The sequence below is a fragment of the Ammospiza nelsoni genome, chromosome 30 (assembly GCF_027579445.1).
Source record: "Ammospiza nelsoni isolate bAmmNel1 chromosome 30, bAmmNel1.pri, whole genome shotgun sequence".
Classification (NCBI taxonomy): Eukaryota; Metazoa; Chordata; class Aves; order Passeriformes; family Passerellidae; genus Ammospiza; species Ammospiza nelsoni.
In genome coordinates this window covers 4,529,455-4,548,500 of record NC_080662.1, presented here as the reverse complement: position 1 = coordinate 4,548,500, position 19,046 = coordinate 4,529,455, and the positions used below count along the sequence as shown (strand labels likewise).

The following is a 19,046-nucleotide window of genomic DNA, read 5'->3' as shown; positions in this document are numbered from 1 at the left end:
ATCCCGGGAAGGACGGGACGCGAGGACGGAGCCGGTCGCCGTCGGGGTCACCCAGCCGGGTCTCGCTGTGCCGTCCTGTGGATAGAACCGAAGCAGAGGGAGGGGGACTGAGAAAAAAAAAGTGGGTTACTTTTTTTAAAAAAATCATATAAAAAATAATATTTAAGGAAATACAGCACTAGGAAAAAAAATTCTGTACAGACAGGTTTCAAAGTCGCCCGTAAAGAGAAACAGCACCCACTTCCCTGCACATTTCAGCCCTTTTTACACTCCCCTTACACATTAAAACCTTGGTTTTTTACTTTCCAAACCAATATAGATCAATTTAAGCAAATAAAGATATTTACTACAGATTTTGATTGTCAGCAAACACAATATATTTACTGCATTAGCATTTGCTCACAGTGCAAATGGTACAACAATACATCAGTTCAATATTTCTGATTTTTTCCCTTAAAAATGCTGTATGCATTAACTATCATATTTGCATTACAACATGACAAATGAGCAAATGAAATGTGTGTGAAAATTATCACCTTTTCACAATATCAAGCATAATTTTTTTAACCTTAGTATAAGGTACTATAAATCCAAGAAATAAAAACATCCACAAAATATATTACATCTGGTATGATTTTTTTTTCTCTAAGTACTCAACTTTATACAAAAGTCTTTCAAAAAATATCATTCCCTTAGGTTTGTGTGGTTAAACCTGATTGTGGTTTGTTTTTTTTGTTTTTTTTTTTTTTTTGTTCCTTTCAGTTCACATAAATTAGACTGCATTCTTCCTCTTCTCTTTATTTTTTGTACGTTTTTAATGTGTTTTTTTGTGTTTTTTTTTTCACATGCAGACATCAAACCTGGATAGCACGACCTTTTGGCAACAAAGATTTTTTTTTCTTTTTAAGTCATTATTATTTTTGCTTAGTTTAGCTTAAATGTCTGAGCACAGTTTTATTAAAACAAAAGAAGAAAAAAATCAGAGCAGTCATGCAATGACATGCACATACCAGAAGGAGAAAGAAAAAAAAAAATAAAATAGAGGACTAATTGATTTTTCTCCTCCATAGTTGGGTGGTTGTTTTAAAGTGACCAAATAAAATAAAATAAAAATATCTCACATTATAAAAAGTATTCAGCAAAATACTGGGGTGCTTTTTTTTTTTCCCTGTATTTCTGTAAAGAATTTCCCTTCTGCTGAAAACAAAGAAAAAAAAATAATAATAAAAAGGAAAAGAAACCAAAAATAAGTAAACGAACCCAAAAGCTGCTGCCGGGACATTGCTCCCCAGAGTTGGGGGGACCCGCAGAGCCGCCCCCCGCCCCCCAGCCTGGCTTGGGGGGCTGAGCCCTCTTACCTCCAGCACGGGGAGCCGGTGCTTGGGGACACGGGGGGGACACGGGGCTGGGGAGGGCAGCGGGAGCTCCAGGCCCAGCGAGGAGAGGAGCCAGATGAGCTCCATCCATCCATCCATCCATCCATCCATCCATCCTTTATCCATCCATCCTTTATCCATCCATCCATCCATCCATCCATCCATCCATCCATCCATCCATCATCCATCCTTTATCAATACATCCATCCATCCATCCATCCTTTATCAATACATCCATCCATCCATCCATCCATCCATCCTTTATCAATACATCCATCCATCCTTTATCCATCCATCCATCCCCTCACGGATCCTGGAGCGCGCAGCCCCGGGGCAGCCGGGCAGGACGGGACCGGGGTGGGGGCAGATCCTGGAGCAGCCACCCGGACCGAGCCCCGGGATCCGGGTCAGCCGGGAGCATCCCCGGGATCGGCCGCCCGGGCAGCCCCGAGCCGGGAGGTGCCGGGTGAGGGCCGGGATGGGGCAATCCAGCCGGGATCCGGGCGGTGCGAGTAATCCAGGAGCCGGGAGAGCCGGGCAAGGAGGGTGCGGACGGCCCGGCCCCGGGCGGGATCCGGGAGGTGCGGGAGCAGGCGGCCGGGATCCGGGCAGTGCGGGCGGCCCGGGCCCGGGCAGGGCAGGTGGAAGCAGCCGGGATGTGGAAGGTGCAGGAGCAGGCAGCCGGGATCCGGGTGCTGCGAGCAATCCCAGCGCGGGCAGCGCAGAGTCCGGGCAATCCGGGTGCGGGCGGTGCGGGTCCCATCGATCCAAGTGCAGGCAGGATCCAGGTGCGGGCAGCCTGGACCCGGTCAATCCGGGTGCGGGCAGAGCGGACCCGTCGCAGCGCAAGCCCGGTATCCTGAACACCGTGGGGTTCCCCCCGGAGCGGTGCCGAGGGCAAGGGGAGGAGAAGGGGTGCCACCGCGCCGCCCCCCACAATCCCTCAAGCGCACGTGGTGACGGCGGGGGCGAGGGCGACGGGCGGCGAGGTGGTGGCGGTGGCGGCGGGGGGCGCGGCGGGGGGCTGCACCCCCGAGCCCTTCTCGGCCTTCTTCTCCTTCTGCTTGAGGTGGATCTTGGCGTGCCGCTTGCGCTCGTCGGAGCGGGCGAACTTGCGGCCGCAGAACTCGCAGGCGAAGGGCTTCTCGCCGGTGTGGGTGCGGATGTGGGTGGTGAGGTGGTCGCTGCGGCTGAAGCTCCGCATGCAGATGCGGCACTGGAAGGGCTTGTGGCCCGTGTGGATGCGGAGGTGACGGGTGAGCTCGTCGGAGCGGGAGAAGCGGCGGTCGCAGCCCTCGGCCGGGCAGGCGTGGGGCCGCTCGTGCAGCGGCGTCTTGCTGGGCCGGTTGGGATACTTGCGGGGTCGGATGGGCTTGAGCGTGAGCGGCGGCTGCGGCAGCCCCCCGAAACCCGGGTGGATCTGCTTGTCCTTGAAGGCCTTGATGGTCTCCAGCGGGGTGATGGGGGGCGGGTTGACGCGGATGGGGTCCAAGCTCTGGAAGGGTTTGTGCTCCGTGATGGTGCCCATGTCGTTGGGGTGGTGGTAGAGGTTATAGTCTGGGATCATGGGGAAGAGGTTGCTGTCCAAGGCGGGCTTGGCCGCCTGGTAATCCTGGGGGGAGTAGGTGAGGCCGGGGTTGCTCTGGGGGTCGTGGAAGGAGACGGGCTCTGGGTAGAGGTCACTGCAGGAGGAGTAGGGCGGCAGCGCGGGGTACATCTGGTCCACCTCGCCCTGCGGCGGCCCCATGCTGCCCGCCGAGCTCTGCGTGCTGGTGAGCGCGCCCGAGGACGGCGGCACCCCCAGGATGCCGGCGCTCATCAGGCTGATGATGTTGTCCTGGCACCAGTTGGAGGGCGAGTCAAAAGCGAATTTCCCCAGGTAGGTGACAGTCTTGTTGCCCGGGGCGGGTTGAAAAGTGCCCGAGTAGGAGGACAATTCCTGACCGGCCTTTTCGTTCGCTAAGCCAATGTCCATAACATTATCTGCAAAGTGCGAGAGAAGCGGGGCACGGTAAGCCGGGAGGGCCCGGGGATGCACCGGGAGATGCTCCGGGGGATGCTCCGGGCAGCGGGGATGCGCCAGTTCCCCCTCGCCTCGCTCCCCCCTTCCCCTCGCCGCTTCCACCCCGCATATGCGGCGCTGCCTGCCGGGGGTCCCGACGATTCGGGGCCGCCCGCGCCGCCCCCGCGAGGAGCTGCCCCGGGTGGGTGGGTGGGTGGGTGGGTGTGTGGGGGGGACACCCCACCGCCGCGCCGCCGGAGGAAGGAGGTACCTGCGGCTACAGGTAGGCTTCCTCCCCGTCCAGCCCCGGCAGCGCTGGGCACTCCGCGGAGCCGGGGCTGCGGCCGCCGACGCCGTTACCAACTCGCCGCCTTCCCTGCGCCGAGCCCCGGCGAGGAGAAACACGGGGATGGGGATGGGGAGGGGGGGTTTAGCCTGGCAGGGCTCCGCGTGGGAGCGGGGACACGCGGGGAGCACCCGCCCCCGCCGCCCTCGGCGCTCACCTGTGCCCCCCAGATCAGACCCTCCCTCTCTCCCGCTCCCCCCCGCCCCGCTTTCCCCAGCCCCGCGCTCCGGGAAAGTCGGCGCCGCGTCCCGGGGAGCCCACGCTGCCGCCGCCGCCGCTGCGGGCTGTGGGGGGGCGGCTGCCACGGCCACGCGCGTCCGCGGCGCCTCCGCACCCGCGCGGATCCCGGCGCGGGCGGGCGGCCCCTGCGCGACTCGGGGGTGCCCGGCCTTCCCCTGGTCCCCTCGGCCCTCCGGCTTCTCCACCCGGGCTCTCCTCCCCACGGAGCGCGGCCGCCGTCCCCGTACCTGCGGCGGCGGCTCGGCGGCGGCAGCGCTCGGCGGAGCCCTGCAGCGATCGCGCGGAGACACGGCGAGGAAAGGGAAAGGGGTGGGTGGGTGCGGGGGGGGGGACGCTCCCCAGCCCCAGCTCTTCCCTTCCCTCCGAGGCTCCATGACACCCTACCCACAGCATCCTCCTCCTCGCCCCACCGGCTCCCCCCCTGCTCCTGCCTTTTCCCCATTTTCCTCCCCTCCCGCTTTACCTGCAGCCATCTGGTTGTAGTGAGCCACCGAGTCGCTGGTGCTGGAGAAGATATTCAAAGAGTTGGGGATCTCCTCTGGGTACAGATTGTCAGGCAATTGGTTCATCAAAGTGTTCATGGTCCCCGGCAGCTTCTCCAGTAGTTTGCCTGTCATAGCACTGGAGGAAAAGGCTGGTTCAACGTGGCTCCGAGCTCGGCTCCCGAGGAAACAACATCCGAGTGGCAAATCCGTGCGAGGGAAATCATGCAAGAAGAAAAGTTGGGGCGGGGGCGGCGGGGGGGAGGAGGAGGAGGAGGCGGGGGGGGGGCTGGGGGTGGCCGCGGAGGAGGGGGCGCGGGGGGGGCGCGGTCCTCCGTGGGTCCCTTGGTGGTGTTTCCTCGAGGGGGAGGGGGCGATCTGGCTGGCAGATGTGGTTGTAGAAGCTGGGGGGGTGGTGGTGGGGGGGGGGGAGGATTTAACCCCTCCTCTCTCGCTCTCTCTCAATCTCTCGCTCTCTCTCGCCGGCTCCCGGCCCCGCTTCCCCCGCGCTCGGCCCCGCTCCGCTCGCCGGTTCCTTCTCTGCCGCCCGACTGCTCCGCCGGGGACTCCGCGGGGCCTTTATGCGGGAGCGCTCCGTGACGTAGCTGCCCATATATGGACAGACAAAGCCGAGCCGAGGCCGAGACGTCACAATGGAAGCTCCGCACAATGGAACGTTGGGGAGAGCAGGAAGCGGGGCCGGCGAGCGCGGGGACGGGGGACAGGGGAGCGGACCGGGGCAACCGGGCACCCTGCACCGGCCAAGGGGAGCCGGGCACCGGATACCGGCCTGGGGGAAGCGGCAGCGGGGCAAGGTGGACGGGGCAGCGGATGCCGGGCAAAGGGGATCGGGCAGCAGGCATGCTGGCATCGGAGAAGGGGTGCCCGGTACCGGGCATCCTGCACCGGGCAGTGGGGCCGGGACCTGGGCATGCCGCATCGGATGAGGGGTACCGGGCTTCCTGCAGCGAGCGCCGGGCATCCTGCACGGGGTACCAGGCTGCCTGCACCGGGCAGTGGGCACCAGGAACCCTGTGCAGGGCACCGGGCATCCTGCACTTGTCACCGAGTCCGGGGTACCGGGCGTGCAGCAGGCATCCCGCACCGGGCACTCTGCACAGGGCACCCTGCACGGGGCACAGCGCACCGGGCCGGGGTCTCCCTGTCTGCGCTGCATCCCCCGCGCCGAGCGGTGCCGTCCCCGTTCGCAGGGCGGGCGGCGGCGGCTCCAGCGCTTCCAGCCCGGATCGTCCCCCCGGGAAGCAGCGGGGGCGCCCCCGCCCAGCCTGACCCTGCGGCCGCCCCCGGCGCTGCTCACAGCCAGCCTCTTACCGGGAGGCGTTTTTCCTCCGGTGGAGGCCAGGACCGGCCGCAAACCCCATCCCGCAGCCCGGGCTGGCACAGGAACGGGATGAGAGCTGCGCAGGGAAAGCCACAGCGCCAGGCAGTGGAGTTTGGTGGGAAGAAGAGGGTCAGAGTGGGGGGGCTGCAGAAGGCTCCAGCCCCTCGGTGTGGTGGCAGTGGTGACAGAGGTGACAGAGGGGGTGGCTCTGCCCCGAGCCGCCCCCTCCCCATGTCCCGAGTCCCGTGGAGAACAGAGCTTGGAATACTTTGAAAACAGGTAACACTTGTTGGTCGCCTGTGATTTTAACCTCACCTCCCCCCTTTAAAAGTTTGGCACTTCCAAGGCGTCAGTAATTAGGTGGTTTCGTGCTAAGTGTGCCAACTGATGCTATCTTTAAAACCCTCCGAGTTATATAGCAAATGTATGGAAAAATGCTGTGTTGCAATAGCTCCACTTACCCAATTCCTGCAGGGCCGGCTTTGCCATGGGAGTGAAATCCGGGCTACGGGAGGGGACCGGGCAATGGCCGCGGGGCCGCGGGGCACGGGGGGCTCTGGAGGGGCGGGGGGAGCGTTCCGGGGGTGGGCGGGGGGCAGCGAGCCCCGGCTTGGGCTGTTTGTGACCGCGGGGGGAGGAGGGGCCTGTGTGTGTTCCACCGACCGCAGGGTCGCCATTCACTTCAGAGCGCCCCGCATCCGCTTCAGGGCCCCCCACATCCACTTCAGGGCGCCCGTGCGCTCCAGGGCCGCTCGTTCACTGCAGCCCCCCCGGCACTGCAACCTCGGCCCTCCATCCACCGATCCCCCTTTCCACTAGAAATTCCCCCTACACTGTTCCTGTGCAGAACCCCCATCCTGCGCAGACACCCCACCCTTTGTAGAGCCCCCACACCTTGCACAGGACCCCCATGCTGTGCAGAGCCCCCCACCCTTATTAGACCCCCAAATCCCGCACAGAGCCCGCCTCCCTCGCACCCTCTTCACCCCCATCCTTGGCAGGACGCTCTCCTTGTTTTCCCCCCCTCTCTCTCGGTCTCTCACCCCGCCTCGCCCCCTCCCGCCGCCCCCTGCCCAGCGCATCCCCCGCCCGTGGCCCGGCGCGGCCCGGGGGGAGCGCGGCGGCGGCGGCGGCGGCGGGAGGGGAGCGGGGGGAGCGCGGGGCGGCGGCGGGCGGGCGGCCGAGGGGAAGCGCCATACAAGGCCTGGATCCGGCCCCGCCTCCGCTCCCTTCTTTGGCCGCCGGTTCCGGCGCCCCCGGCGCTGCCGAGGCGCGGGGCGGGCGCGGGGCGCGGAGGGGGATGCACGGCCCGCGCCCCCCCGGGCAGCACCGCCCCGGGCCGCGGGGGTGACGAGGGGTCCCCGCTGACACCCCCGGCCCCCGGGGGTCCTCCCCCGACACCGCATTCCCACGGTGGGAGCGCGGCCCAGGCTCAGCACCGGGGATGCTGCGGGGCTCCCGCTGCGTGTCCGGCCCCGTCGATCTGAGCAGGGACCCCCCCAAAATGAAACCAACCCTCCTGAACCCTGCGGTTGATGCTGCGTGTCCGGCCCCGCAGGTCAGAGCAGGGAGCCCCCAAAATGAAACCACCCCTCCTCAACCCTGCGACCCCGCAGGTCAGAGCAGGGACCCCCCCAAAATGAAGCCACCCCTCCTCAACCCTGCGGTTGGTGCTGCGGGGTCCCCGCTGCGTGTCCGACCCTGTAGATCAGAGCAGGGACCCCCCAAAATGAAACCAACCCTCCTCAACCCTGCAGTTGATGCTGCGGGTCCGGCCCCGTAGATCAGAGCAGGGGCCCCCCCAAAATGAAACCACCCCTCCTCAGACCTTAGTTGTGTCCGGTACCAACATCACCCCCCGGTTCCTCCCGGTTTGTAGCGGAGGGCGCGGGTTGGCTCAGCCTTATCGGCACCCACGGGTGAGGGTCCCGTGGGGAATCCCTGCTCCTCGCCCTGCTCTGGAGAACTCCGCATCCCCACGAGTGCCAGCCCCACCGGCCCGGGTGGGTTTCTGCCCCCCGAGGGTGACAGGGACACGGGAGTGGCACCTGCTGCCCGCTGGGAATGCAGCTGGCTCCCGCCCGCTCGGGGCTGTGGGTGCACCCCAAAGTGGGGTTTAGGCTGGGTTTAAAGCTCCTGTCTCGTGGGGACCTGCCGCTAAACCCGGCTGGGGAGAGCGGGACAGTCAGGCACTGACAGCGGTTTGATTGGGAACGGCCCGGAGCCAAAATAAACCGAGGCAGACTCAGACTGGCACGGGAGCGGCCGCATGGGGGTTGGACTGGCTTAGTTACAGCTCAGCTTAGTGGGTCAGAGCATCCCGAGCGCAGCTCTTCACCCATGGGAGGGAAACAGAGAGAAACTCACCCGGGATGGCTCCGGATGGTTTTAAATTACAGCCCAGGCTGGATGGAGTCGGCAGCCCAGAGGTTTCACTCTTTTTCTCGACAGCCCACACACCTGCCTCGTGTGAACCCCGTCCTGATCCAGGTGTTTCTGTGACCTGGATCACCGCTGCTGGCATTCCATGCCCATGGATGGTCCCCCTGCCCCACCGGCGGCGCTGGATCCAGGTCCGGGCAGCGCGGGGAGGAGCTGGAGCTGGAGAGGGGAACACGGAGCTGCTCCAGGGCTGGAGCCCCGCAGCTCTGCAGCCAGGCTGGAGAGCTGGGGGTGCTCACCTGGACAGGAGAAGGCTCCAGAGAGAGCTCAGAGCCCCTTGCAGGGCCTGAAGGGGCTCCAGGAGAGACTTTGGACAAGGGATGGAGGGACAGGAGCCAGGGAATGGCTCCCACTGCCAGAGGGCAGGGATGGATGGGATATTGGGAAGGAATTTCTGGCTGTGAGGGTGGTGAGGGGCTGGCTTGGAATTCCCAGAGCAGCTGCGGCTGCCCCTGGATCTATGGCAGCGCCCAAGGCCAGGCTGGACAGGGCTTGGAGCAGCCTGGGGCAGTGGGCGGTGTCCCTGCCCATGGCATGGGTGGCACTGGGTGAGCTTTAAGGTCCCTCCCCAGCCGAACCATTCCAGAATTCCCTGAAACGCTGCCGTCCCTCCTCAACCCCGTGCCCCACACCAGCGCTGCCCCATCCCCCCTCACCTCCCAGCATCCCTGCAGGGGTTGTGACAAACGGTGACATTATTTAACCGTGTCCCACCCTGCCCGGTTCCCCAATGCTGGCGAGGAACCGAGAGCCCCCAGCTCCCACCCCGACCCTCCCTCGGGGCTCAGAGCAGCCCCACCCCATCCCCAAAACCCCGCTGGCCCCCGTGGGACCGGGACCTGTCCCCCCCTGTCCCCCTGGGTGCTGTCACCTGACGGGCGACATCTCCTCTCGGTCTTGTGACCCACCGGGCCCTGACTCATGTGCGGGAACCCTGCAGGTGCTCGGGCTGCGCATCCTGGGGGACCCCCGGGCCCCGAAAAGGGGAACTCGTCAGGGTTTTTCACCTAATTAACGGCAGCTTAATTGTACTTACAGAGAAGGGAAGGCCAGCCCTGTTTTCGTGCCTTGTGGCCAGGCTGGTGGGCTGCTCGCTCCCCAAAATTCACCCGAGCTGAGCCGTGAAGGCTGGGGGACATCACGGGCTGCTCCTGCTCGGGGTCTCAGGAGCTCTGGAAAGCTCCACACAGGGCTGGGCTCTGTGTTTCAGGCTTTTAACCCGACAGAGGGATCATCTGTAACGATGGCGATGATCACCGGCGTTGTCACCTCATCCCGGATCACAAAGGATGCTCAGGCTCGGAGCCCGAGGCACAAAGCAGAACGCGGAGCTTTCCCTCCTCGGGTTCAGATGCGGATCCGGGGCTGGGGAGGTCGCGGAGCCGTAAACAGAGTGTGGCTGCTGGGCACCCGAAAGGTCACCGGGCTCCTGCCCCTGGGGACAGCTGTGCCAGGGATGTGTGGGCGGCTGCCGGGATGCTCGGCAGCGCAAACTCCGCTCGAGCGGCTTGGAGAGGGAAAAAACGCAAAAAAACACACCCCGAACCACGGGGTGGGCGTCGCGGGGGTATCTGATCAAGCCACGGTGTGAGTTTAGTTTTGTTTTGTTTCGTTTTGTTTGCAGGTGCTGAGCTGCTGTGGCACTTCAGGGCAAGCAACAGCTGCCCAGATGTGGCTGCAGCAGCAGCAGTTTGTTCTCTGGGCATTCCATGGCCTGGCATGAAAGAGATGCTCAGCACTGGCAGGGATGGGATTCAGGGCAATCTGGAATTTCTGGGGGAGGAGAGACTTTGTGTGAGGGAAATCCTCATTTCAGGCCAAACTCTGACTGAGGGAACTTCAGCCAGGAGAGACTGCTGGGCAGCCTTCCTGATCCCAGAGCAACACCCTCCCAGCTCTCCTGCCTCACCTTGGTTTTCCTGATTTGCCTGTGAAAACTCCACACCCTCCTCCTCCTCCTCCGGAAATGTTTGGAAACACTCTCGCTGAAATATGCATGGAGAAAGAGATGGGCATCTCCCTCATGGAAAAGGAGACTGGCATCTCCCTCATGGAAAAGGAGATGGGCATTTCCCTCGTGGAAAAGGGAGATGGGCATTTCCCTCTTGGAAAGGGAGATGGGCATTTCTCTCTTAGAAAAGGAGATGGGCATTTCCCTCTTGGAGAAGGAGATGGGCATTTCCCTCATGGAAAAGGAGATGGGCATTTTTTCATGAAAAAGGAGATGGGCATTTCTCTCTTAGAAAAGACTGACATTTCCCTCTTGGAAAGGGAGCCTGGCATTTCCCTCTTGGAAAGGAAGATGGGCATTTCCCTCATGGAAAAGGAGATGGGCATTTCCTTCATGGAAAAGGAGATGGGCATTTCATTCATGGAAAAGGAGATGGGCATTTCCCTCTTGGAAAGGGAAACTGGCATTTCTCTCTTGGAAAAGGAGATGGGCATTTCATTCATGGAAAAGGAGATGGGCATTTCCCTCATGGAAAAGGAGATGGGCATTTCCCTCTTGGAAAGGGAGCCTGGCATCTCCCTCCTCCTGCAGAACTTGCTGCCCTGGGGTGCCCCTGAGTAGATGCCAAAGAATGGATCCCCACAAGCCAAACCCCAGGGTGGCTGCTGGGGGCAGCTATGGGAGCCTTGTGGGTGGCTGTGGGAAGCCATTTCCTGCCTCAGTTTCCCTCGTGGCAAGGCAGGGATCGGCCCTGCCTCACCCTGTGTGGCAGCAGGATGAGAATCTTGGGATGGGGAGGAAAAGCCCTTTGGAGCAGAGCTCCAAACACCTTGCTGATGCTGGGAAATGGGTTCTGGGTGGCCAGGCTTGGCTCCTGGAGGGATGGCTGGAGGCCAGGCATGCACCTGCAGGAGGGTGGGAGCTGCTGGGGGGGGAGGCTCTTCCCAAAGAGCATCCCCACAAATTCCTGCTGCTCCTGGGGGTGGGGGACTCCAACCCCACAGCTCTGGGTGGGGAACTCCAACCCCACGACTCTCACTGCTCCCAAAGGTCTGAGATTCCAACTCCACAACTCTGGGGTGGGGAACTGCAACCCCACAACACTGGGGTCAGAGACTCCAGCCCCACAACTCTCACTGCTCCCAGGGGTTGGGGGACTCCAACCCCACAACTCTGGGGTGAGGGACTCCAGCCCCACAGCTCTCACTGGTCCCAGCCTTCATCCTTGTGGAGTCCCCCGCCAACCCCACAACTCTCACTGCTCCCAAGGGTTGATGGGGGACTCCAACCCCACAACTCTGGGGTGAAGGACTCCAACTCCACAACCCTGGCTGCTCCCAGGGGTTGGTGGATGACTCCAACCCCACAACTCTGGGGTGAGGGACTCCAACCCCACAACTCTCACTGCTCCCAAAGGTGGGGGACTCCAACCCCACAACTCTGGGATGATGGACTCCAACCCCACAACTCTGGGATGATGGACTCCAACCCCACAACTCTGGGGTGGGGGACTCCAACCCCACAACTCTGGGGTGGGGGACTCCAACCCCACAGCTCTGGGGTGGGGGACTCCAACCCCACAGCTCTGGGGTGGGGGACTCCAGCCCCACAGCTCTGGGATGATGGACTCCAGCCCCACAGCTCTGGGGTGGGGGACTCCAGCCCCACAGCTCTGGGGTGGGGGACTCCAGCCCCACAGCTCTCGCTGCTCCCAGGGGTTGGTGGGGGCTCCAGGCTGTGCCAGCCAGAGGCTGCTGGGTGCCCTGGAGGAGCTGGGACCTCTGGGTCACCTCAGTCCCACACAGGTCTGGCTCTCCAAGCCCTTCCTGTTATTATCCAGCTGGGGAACAATAGCGGCGGCAGCTGGCGTGGTGTGACCTGGAGATAAGGAGACAGCTGATTAACAGGGAAACTGCAGAGCAGCCCCACAGTGAAAGTGGTCCCGAGTGTGGGAAGGATGGGATTCCAGCCAGGGATCAGGAGCAGAGAGGGCTGCAAACCCAAAGATGATTTTATGGGACCAGCAGCAACCTCAGCCCCAGGAAGGAACCCTGGAGTGACCCCACGAGGGGTTTGCAGACCACAAAGGCATTTTTTAATGTGAAACCAAGAAACAGAAGAGGAACTGGAGCCTGGAATTGCAGCTCGCAGAGCTGTGCCATGACAGTGAGCGCTGAGAGGAGCAGAGAACGTCAGAAGTCCCCAAATCCACCACATCCAGCGGAAAAAGGGCTCGGTGTTGGTGTTGTGTCAGCACAGAGGGGTGAATCCGGCCTGGTCCGAGGGCGGGGTGTCCTCCCAGACAGAGAATTCCAAGGGCTGCGTGCCTGGGAAAAATCTCAGCCTGCTCCCCAGGGCTGAGCTCCAACCAGCCCAGGAGAAACTGGGGAGAGGCCAAAGGCGAGGGATCCGTGAGCCATTGAAACCAGCCCGGGGGGAATTTGCCATTTCCTAGCAATGAGGAAATGGGAGGTTGGCTGAGGAGCAGGGAATGGGAAGCGAGAGCAGCCGGCAAGTGAGGACAGGCCGGGCCGGGGCCGCGGGGCGAGTCCGTCCGAGCTGCCCGGGGAGGGGAGAGCCAGCATCGCCTCCTCCCACCGCACCTGGGCATGCAGAGCCCGCCGGGGTACGCAGGGCAGTGCCAGGCACGGGGGCACGGCAGCTCCCGGCCTGGGACCCCCGTATCACAAACGCTTTGGTTGTTTTTGTTCTGCCGAGGAGCGTTTTGGGGCAAACCACATCTGAGGGTGCTCGTGGCTCCCGGAGGAGTGGGAGAGGCTGGGAGCTTCCCACAGCCGCGGACAAACCCGGCTCAAAGCGACTCGGGAGCAGCTGAAAGAGGAAACAAAACCTGCGCCGAGTTTCTCCCCGGTGAGCATCCCTTGGGTGCTCACCCAGGATGCCTGGCAGCGCCTCTGGGCACGGCTGAGCTGCTGCTTTCCCTCAGGAACTGCTGGAATTTGCATCCCAGGGTGCTGCCAGAGAGAGCACGGCTGAATGGCCCAGCCCCAGTGAGCAGGATGGGGGTCCAGGACCCCAAAACCAAACCAGCTCAGCCCCACAAAGCCCCTCTGATATTATACAGCATTTTGGAAACCCAACAATAATTTATTATTGCTGATGAATGAAACCACCACTGCACGGACGCAGAGGTGGGGACACATCCCTGCGCTCACCTTTCCTGCCTCACCTATTACTTCAGGAGCCCTAAATTCCTGCCACGGCCCAGCTGCCCCTCCCAGGGCCCGCCCAGGCCCAGCGGCAGCTCCAGCGCAGGTGGGGACCCCCAAACCGGGGCTCTGCGAGTGCCCAGCACGGGCATGGAGGCTGGAGCTCCTCCCTGGATCATCCCAGCATCGCCCACCCCTGGCTGACGTGCGATCCGGGTGCCTCAGCGTCCCGTGGGGCTCAGCTGGCCGCGGGATTCTCCCACGTCGGCTCCCAAATCGGGCAGCGCCGCCCGGCCCCAGCAGCAGCACGTGGGGATTTGGGGATTATCCCTCCTGACCTATTTCCCGGGGGGGGGCAGCCGGGCTGAGCTCAGGGAACGCTTGGGGAGCGCGGAGATGCGCAGATAGAGGAGCTCCGAGGTGTGAGATATCAGAATTAATTCGCAGGTTGATATAGTTATGCGCTTAGATCATCATCAGCTGATCCTGCTAATCCCTTCTTGAGCAAGTCCCTGGCTGAGGGGGAGCTGCTGCCAAGCTCCTGCCAGCGCTGTGCCATCCCCAGGTGCCACCAAGGCTTTGGGGGTCCCCCAGTACCTGCTCCAGCCTTAAATCTGCATTTTCCTGGGGTGAGCCCTCTGCATCAGACCCAGGGGTTGAGACTTTCTCCCATTAATTATTTCAGTGATTATTAAAACCAGGTAATTGTTATCCTGTTGGCTTAGGGCTCGTGTTCAGCACGAGCTTCTCCTGGCCTCCAGCCCAGTTTTGGCAAGGAACACCCCCCATGTGCTGCTGGGTGCTGCTGCTCCTCACCAGCAACACTCAATTTTCACGGGTTCATTGTTAATTTTTAAACTCCACGTCCTCTTCTCCCTCAGTCACGCCATGGAGTGGGTGGGTTTGCTTTGAGGAGGGGCCGGAATTAAACCCAAACCCAGCTCAGAGCCCCAAACTGGGTGAGCAAAGGGGAGCTGTGTCCATCCCACAGCCATGCCTGGGCTCAGCTCAGCTCAGAGCCCCCAAAATCCCTGGGATTCTGTGTTTTCGTGGGTTTGTGGCCTTGGAATCCATTGGGCTTTGCAGAATCCATGCTAGAATTCCTGGGATGTGCCTTTGGTGCTGTGGGTCCCACACCTGAACTCGCCCAACTCTGTTTTCTCCCGGCCCTTCACATAAAAAACTCATGAAGCCACGACAGTGGAAAGTCGAGGTAACAAATACAAATAAAACTTCCTCTGGAGGCTAAAAATGACACCTAGACAGTGAAAAAAAAAAAACTTCTCTGGGTGACAATAACAGAGCGTGGAGCTATTTCAGTGTTGGGCTGTTCCATTGCAGCACTCGGCGCTGGGGTTGTGGCTGCTCAAAACCAGCCACTTCCCCAGGGACGTGACGTGTTTCCTTTCCATCACAAACTGATTTAGAAGCAAAACTTTCTACATTTAGGCAGCTGAGAGCCTCAGCTTCTCTTTTCTCTCTCACACCAATGGTGAGCGAATGGAAGGAGAGATAAAGGGGGTGGGACCAGCACCAAGTGACTCTACGTGGCTTCCTCCCTGGCAGTTTTTTCCTTCACTCTTTCTAAATAATCGAAAAGTGAACCAGAAAACCACAATTAATATTTTCCACGCCGTGGAGGCCTCGTGTGCAATCCCAGTGAGAGTTTGTGGTGCAGGGCTGGCCAGGGGTGCTGCGTTTGCAGCTCTGAGTGCTCCCACAGGGCCACGGTGCTGTGTCCTGGCAGGGACAATCCCAGCACAGGGATATTGCAGCCAGCTGGGCAGATTCCTGGTCTGATTGTTCCCGGCTCCATCTCCATCTCCATCTCCATCTCCATCTCCATCTCCATCTCCATGCCTACCTTCATCCTCATCCCTATTCCCATTCTCCATCTCATCCCCGTTTCCATTCTCCATCCCCATCCTCATCCCTGTTCCCACTCTCAATCCCTATCCCCATTCTCAATCCTCATCCCATCCCATTTTACCTCCATCTCCATCCTATCCCCATCCTCATCTCCATTCATGTTCCACCATCTTCATCCCATCCCCAATCTCCACTCCCCTCTCCTTCTTCATCTTCACCTCACTCCCGTCCTTGTTCTCCATCCCATTTCCCACCTGTCCCATCCACATCCCCACATCTATTTCCATCTCCACCCCATCTGTCCCCTCATCCCATTCTCCATCTCTGCCCCCATTACCACTCCCATTCTCCATCCCATCCCATTCTCCATCTCTGTTCCCATTCCCATTCTCCATCCCATCCCATCCCATCCCATCCCATCCCATCCCATCCCATCCCATCCCATCCCCATTTCCCTTCTCATTCCATTTCCATTCTCTATCCTATTTCCATTCTCCATCTCATTTCCGTTCTCCATCCCACCTCATTCTTATTCCATTTCCATTTCCATTCTCCATCCCATCCCGATTCTCCACCTCTGTCCCCATTCCCATTTCCATTCTCCATCCCATCCCATCCCATCCCATCCCAACCCCATTCTCCATCCCATCCCATCCCAACACCATTCTCCATCCCGTTCCCATTCCCATGTCCATTCTTCATCCCATTCCCATTCTCCATTCCCATTTTCCATCCCATCCCATCCCCATTCTCCATCCCATCCCCATTCTCCATCCCATCCCCATTCTCCATTCCCATTCTCCATCCCATCCCATCCCATCCCATCCCGTCCCATCCCATCCCATCCCATCCCATCCCATCCCATCCCATCCCATCCCATCCCATCCCATCCCATCCCATCCCATCCCCATTCTCCATTCCCATTCTCCATCCCATCCCATCCCATCCCATCCCCATTCTCCATCCCATTCCATTCCCATTCCCACTCTCTGTCCCATTCTCCATTCCCATTCTCCATCCCATCCCACAGGGCCATGGATCACTCTGGCTCCCATTGATCCCAATCCCAGCCCAGCCCAATTTGTCCCATGCCCGTTTAAGCCCAGCAACCGTGGTGATCCTTTCCTAGAAGGACAAACCCCCGTTGCCTTTCCTGCCCCCAGGATAACCAGGGCAGGCACGAGGAGCAGGGAGGGGAGGCTGCTGGGGCCGGGCTCAGGATGTCAGCCCAGCCCTGACCTCTCATTTACACCGAGCCTCTCTCCCATCTGCCGGGCCAATTACACCCTGCTCCGAGGGCAGGAGAGAAAAAGGAGAAATCCAACTTTAGCAGACTTCCATGACATCTCAGTGTCATTTCCTCTGCTGCTAATCTTAGCGCCAGTGGCAGCGGGGTTCGTGTTTTTTTTTTCCCTGCCTTGTGGTGTTACCCAGCTTCCTTTTTTTGTTGCTTTCCTTCCCGCCAGCTCCTGCAGCTTCACCCAGCCTTGTGTGCACCCAGGGCAAGGCTGGATCCTGCTCCTGCTGCCCCTCGGGCACCCTGATCCTCCCCGGAGGGGACGAGGGGACGGAGCTCTGCAGGACCCCGTGTGATTCAGCCCCTCCGAGGCACAGAGCCACTTCCTGCAGGGAAAGTCCCGGCCAAGTTTAACCCCCCAGTGCAGGACTGAAATTCACATTTAACTCCCAGTGCAGGACTGAAAATCCACATTTAACCCCCCCAGTGCAGGACTGAAAATTCACATTTAACTCCCAGTGCAGGACTGAAAATCCACATTTAACCCCCCCAGTGCAGGACTGAAAATTCACATTTAACTTCCAGTGCAGGACTGAAAATTCATATTTAACCCCCCAGTGCAGGACTGAAACTCACATTTAACCCCCCAGTGCAGGACTGAAACCCATGTTTAACCCCCCAGTGCAGGACTGAAATCTATGTTTAAAAACCAGGACTGGAATCCAAGTTTAACCCCCCAGTGCAGGACTGAAATTCACATTTACCTCCCAGTGCAGGACTGAAATCCATGTTTAACACCCCAGGACTGAAACCCAAGTTTAATCCCCCAGTGCAGGACTGAACCCCATGTTTAATGCCCCAGGACTGAAATCCACACTTAACCCCCCCAGTGCAGGACTGAAATCCAAGTTTAACCCCCCCAGTGCAGGACTGAAATCCATGTTTAACCCCCCAGTTCAGGACTGAAATCTATGTTTAACAAACCAGGACTGAAATCCAAGTTTAACTCCGCAGTGCGGGACTGAAATCCACACTTAACCCCCAGTGCAGGACTGAAAATTCACATTTAACCCCTCAGTGCAGAATTGAAACCCATGTTTAACACTCCAGTGCAGGACTAAAATCCATGTTTAGCACCCAGGCAGGACCAAAACCTGCTCTCACTGCTGGGGACCCAGGGAAGGTGACAGCAGGATGGCACAGAGATGTATTTTTCGGGATCAGGTTGCTCTGTTCCAGGCACGGAGGCAGAGCTGAGATGCAGCATCACAACCAGAGCATCACAGCCCCTCTGAATGACCCCAGGCCTCCCTGCCCAGCCCTGAGCCACTCATTCCCTCGTGCCTCAGTTTCCCCAGCCTGCAGAATGTCCTGGGCTCCTGCTCTCCGTGGTTTGCTCCAAGAGGAACATTTATTCCTGGCCACGGGCAGGCCAGAGGTGGCTTTGTCACAGCGCAGACAGAGGGATGTGCTCCAAGGAGGAGCTGCAGGCGGGTGAATCTGAGCCTTGGAGAAAACTGAGTCTTAGATGAAAGCCTAATTAAGGAGCTAATTAAAGGGGAGGTCCGGCTAAGTGGCCAGTAGGCAGAGCTCTGCTGATTTATGCCTTTAATTTGGGTTTTGCTTTCCAAGAGAAACGGGCTGAGGGCACAGGCAGGGCAGTGCCCGTTCCCATGTGGTGCCACCCAGGGACCCCTGGACTGGCATCACTGTCCCTGTCCCCTCCTGGGTGACCCTGGGGTCACCTAAACGAGGGTTTGCCTGGCCACCCCTGCTCCCATTGCCCACAGATCCCAAATTGCCCTGCCCACACTCGTTGCCGCCACAGAGCCCCGTGTGCTCCATCCAAACTTTATTCAGGCACCAAACTCCGAGTCCCCAAAGTGCCAGGGGGACATGCAAGGGGTCAAGTCAGAAATGGGGTGAGGGGGGGAGAAGGGGAGATGCCAGAATTCCTGGGATAACCAGGCGAGCTGGGATGTTCCCCAGAGGGAGAGAGAACTTGGCTGTGGCAGGGGAGGGGTCGGGGCTGTGGCTCTGGGTTGGGAGCAGGGTGGGCTCATCCTCGGTGGGTCTGGGGTACCCTCTGCTCCGGGCAGGGGTGGCTCTGGGCTGTGGGGATGTGCAGGGCATGGGAGCGATGGCTGCAGTTAATCCTTGCAGTTTTTGGTGAGGAACTGGGTGGCGGCCACGGGGTGGCCCAGGTGAAAATCCTCCACGAAATCCTTCAGGTCCCAGGTGCCTGGGGAGAGAGAGGAAAGGGGGTGAGCAGGGCTGGAGAGGGGAGCAGCCCTGAGCAGCTGCTGCTCTGCCCCAAACCACATCCTGCACACCCAGGAGGCCCCAGGGACAGGAGGAGCCCCGGGGACCCCAATCTCAGCATCCTGGGGGTACCAGGCTCCCCTGCTGCCCCCTGACCTTTGCAGCAAACCCTCCTACGAGCCCACCCGGGGGTGGCCTGGCTGGAAATCCCCCTGGGGATGTCACAGAAGATCCCCCATCCCCCGGAGTGGCATTCACTGCGCTGCTGCTCCTCAGGCTGCTGGAGCTCAGGGGGTTCCTCATTCCTGACCCTCCTCCCCCGCTGCC

At 60.1% G+C, this 19,046-nt stretch overlaps 2 protein-coding genes across 2 annotated transcripts in view; both read right to left on the bottom strand.

Moving 5' to 3' along the window:
- Positions 1-1,546: 1,546 nt before the first annotated feature.
- Positions 1,547-4,640, bottom strand: EGR3 (early growth response 3). Its single transcript, XM_059490871.1, has 3 exons — positions 4,428-4,640; positions 1,609-3,359; positions 1,547-1,565 (listed from the first exon to the last, which is right to left on the bottom strand). Exons 1-2 carry the CDS (start codon positions 4,579-4,581, stop codon positions 2,320-2,322), a joined length of 1,194 nt encoding a protein of 397 aa, XP_059346854.1. The 5' UTR covers positions 4,582-4,640; the 3' UTR covers positions 1,547-1,565; positions 1,609-2,319.
- Positions 4,641-18,292: 13,652 nt separating this feature from the next.
- The window catches only part of PEBP4 (phosphatidylethanolamine binding protein 4), a 96,000-nt gene continuing 95,246 nt past the window's right edge, over positions 18,293-19,046 (bottom strand). The window contains exon 7 of the mRNA XM_059490914.1: positions 18,293-18,699. Coding sequence (XP_059346897.1) covers positions 18,608-18,699 — 92 coding nt within the window. The 3' untranslated portion in view covers positions 18,293-18,607. The remainder of the gene's footprint in view (positions 18,700-19,046) is intronic.

Coding starts and splice junctions, on each gene's coding strand:
- EGR3 (XM_059490871.1), bottom strand. CDS start 4,581: ATGACAGGCAAACTACTGGAGAAGCTGCCGGGGACCATGAACACTTTG. Junction 3,360..4,427: donor CTACAACCAGATGGCTGCAG/GTAAAGCGGGAG, acceptor CGCACTTTGCAG/ATAATGTTATGGACATTGGC.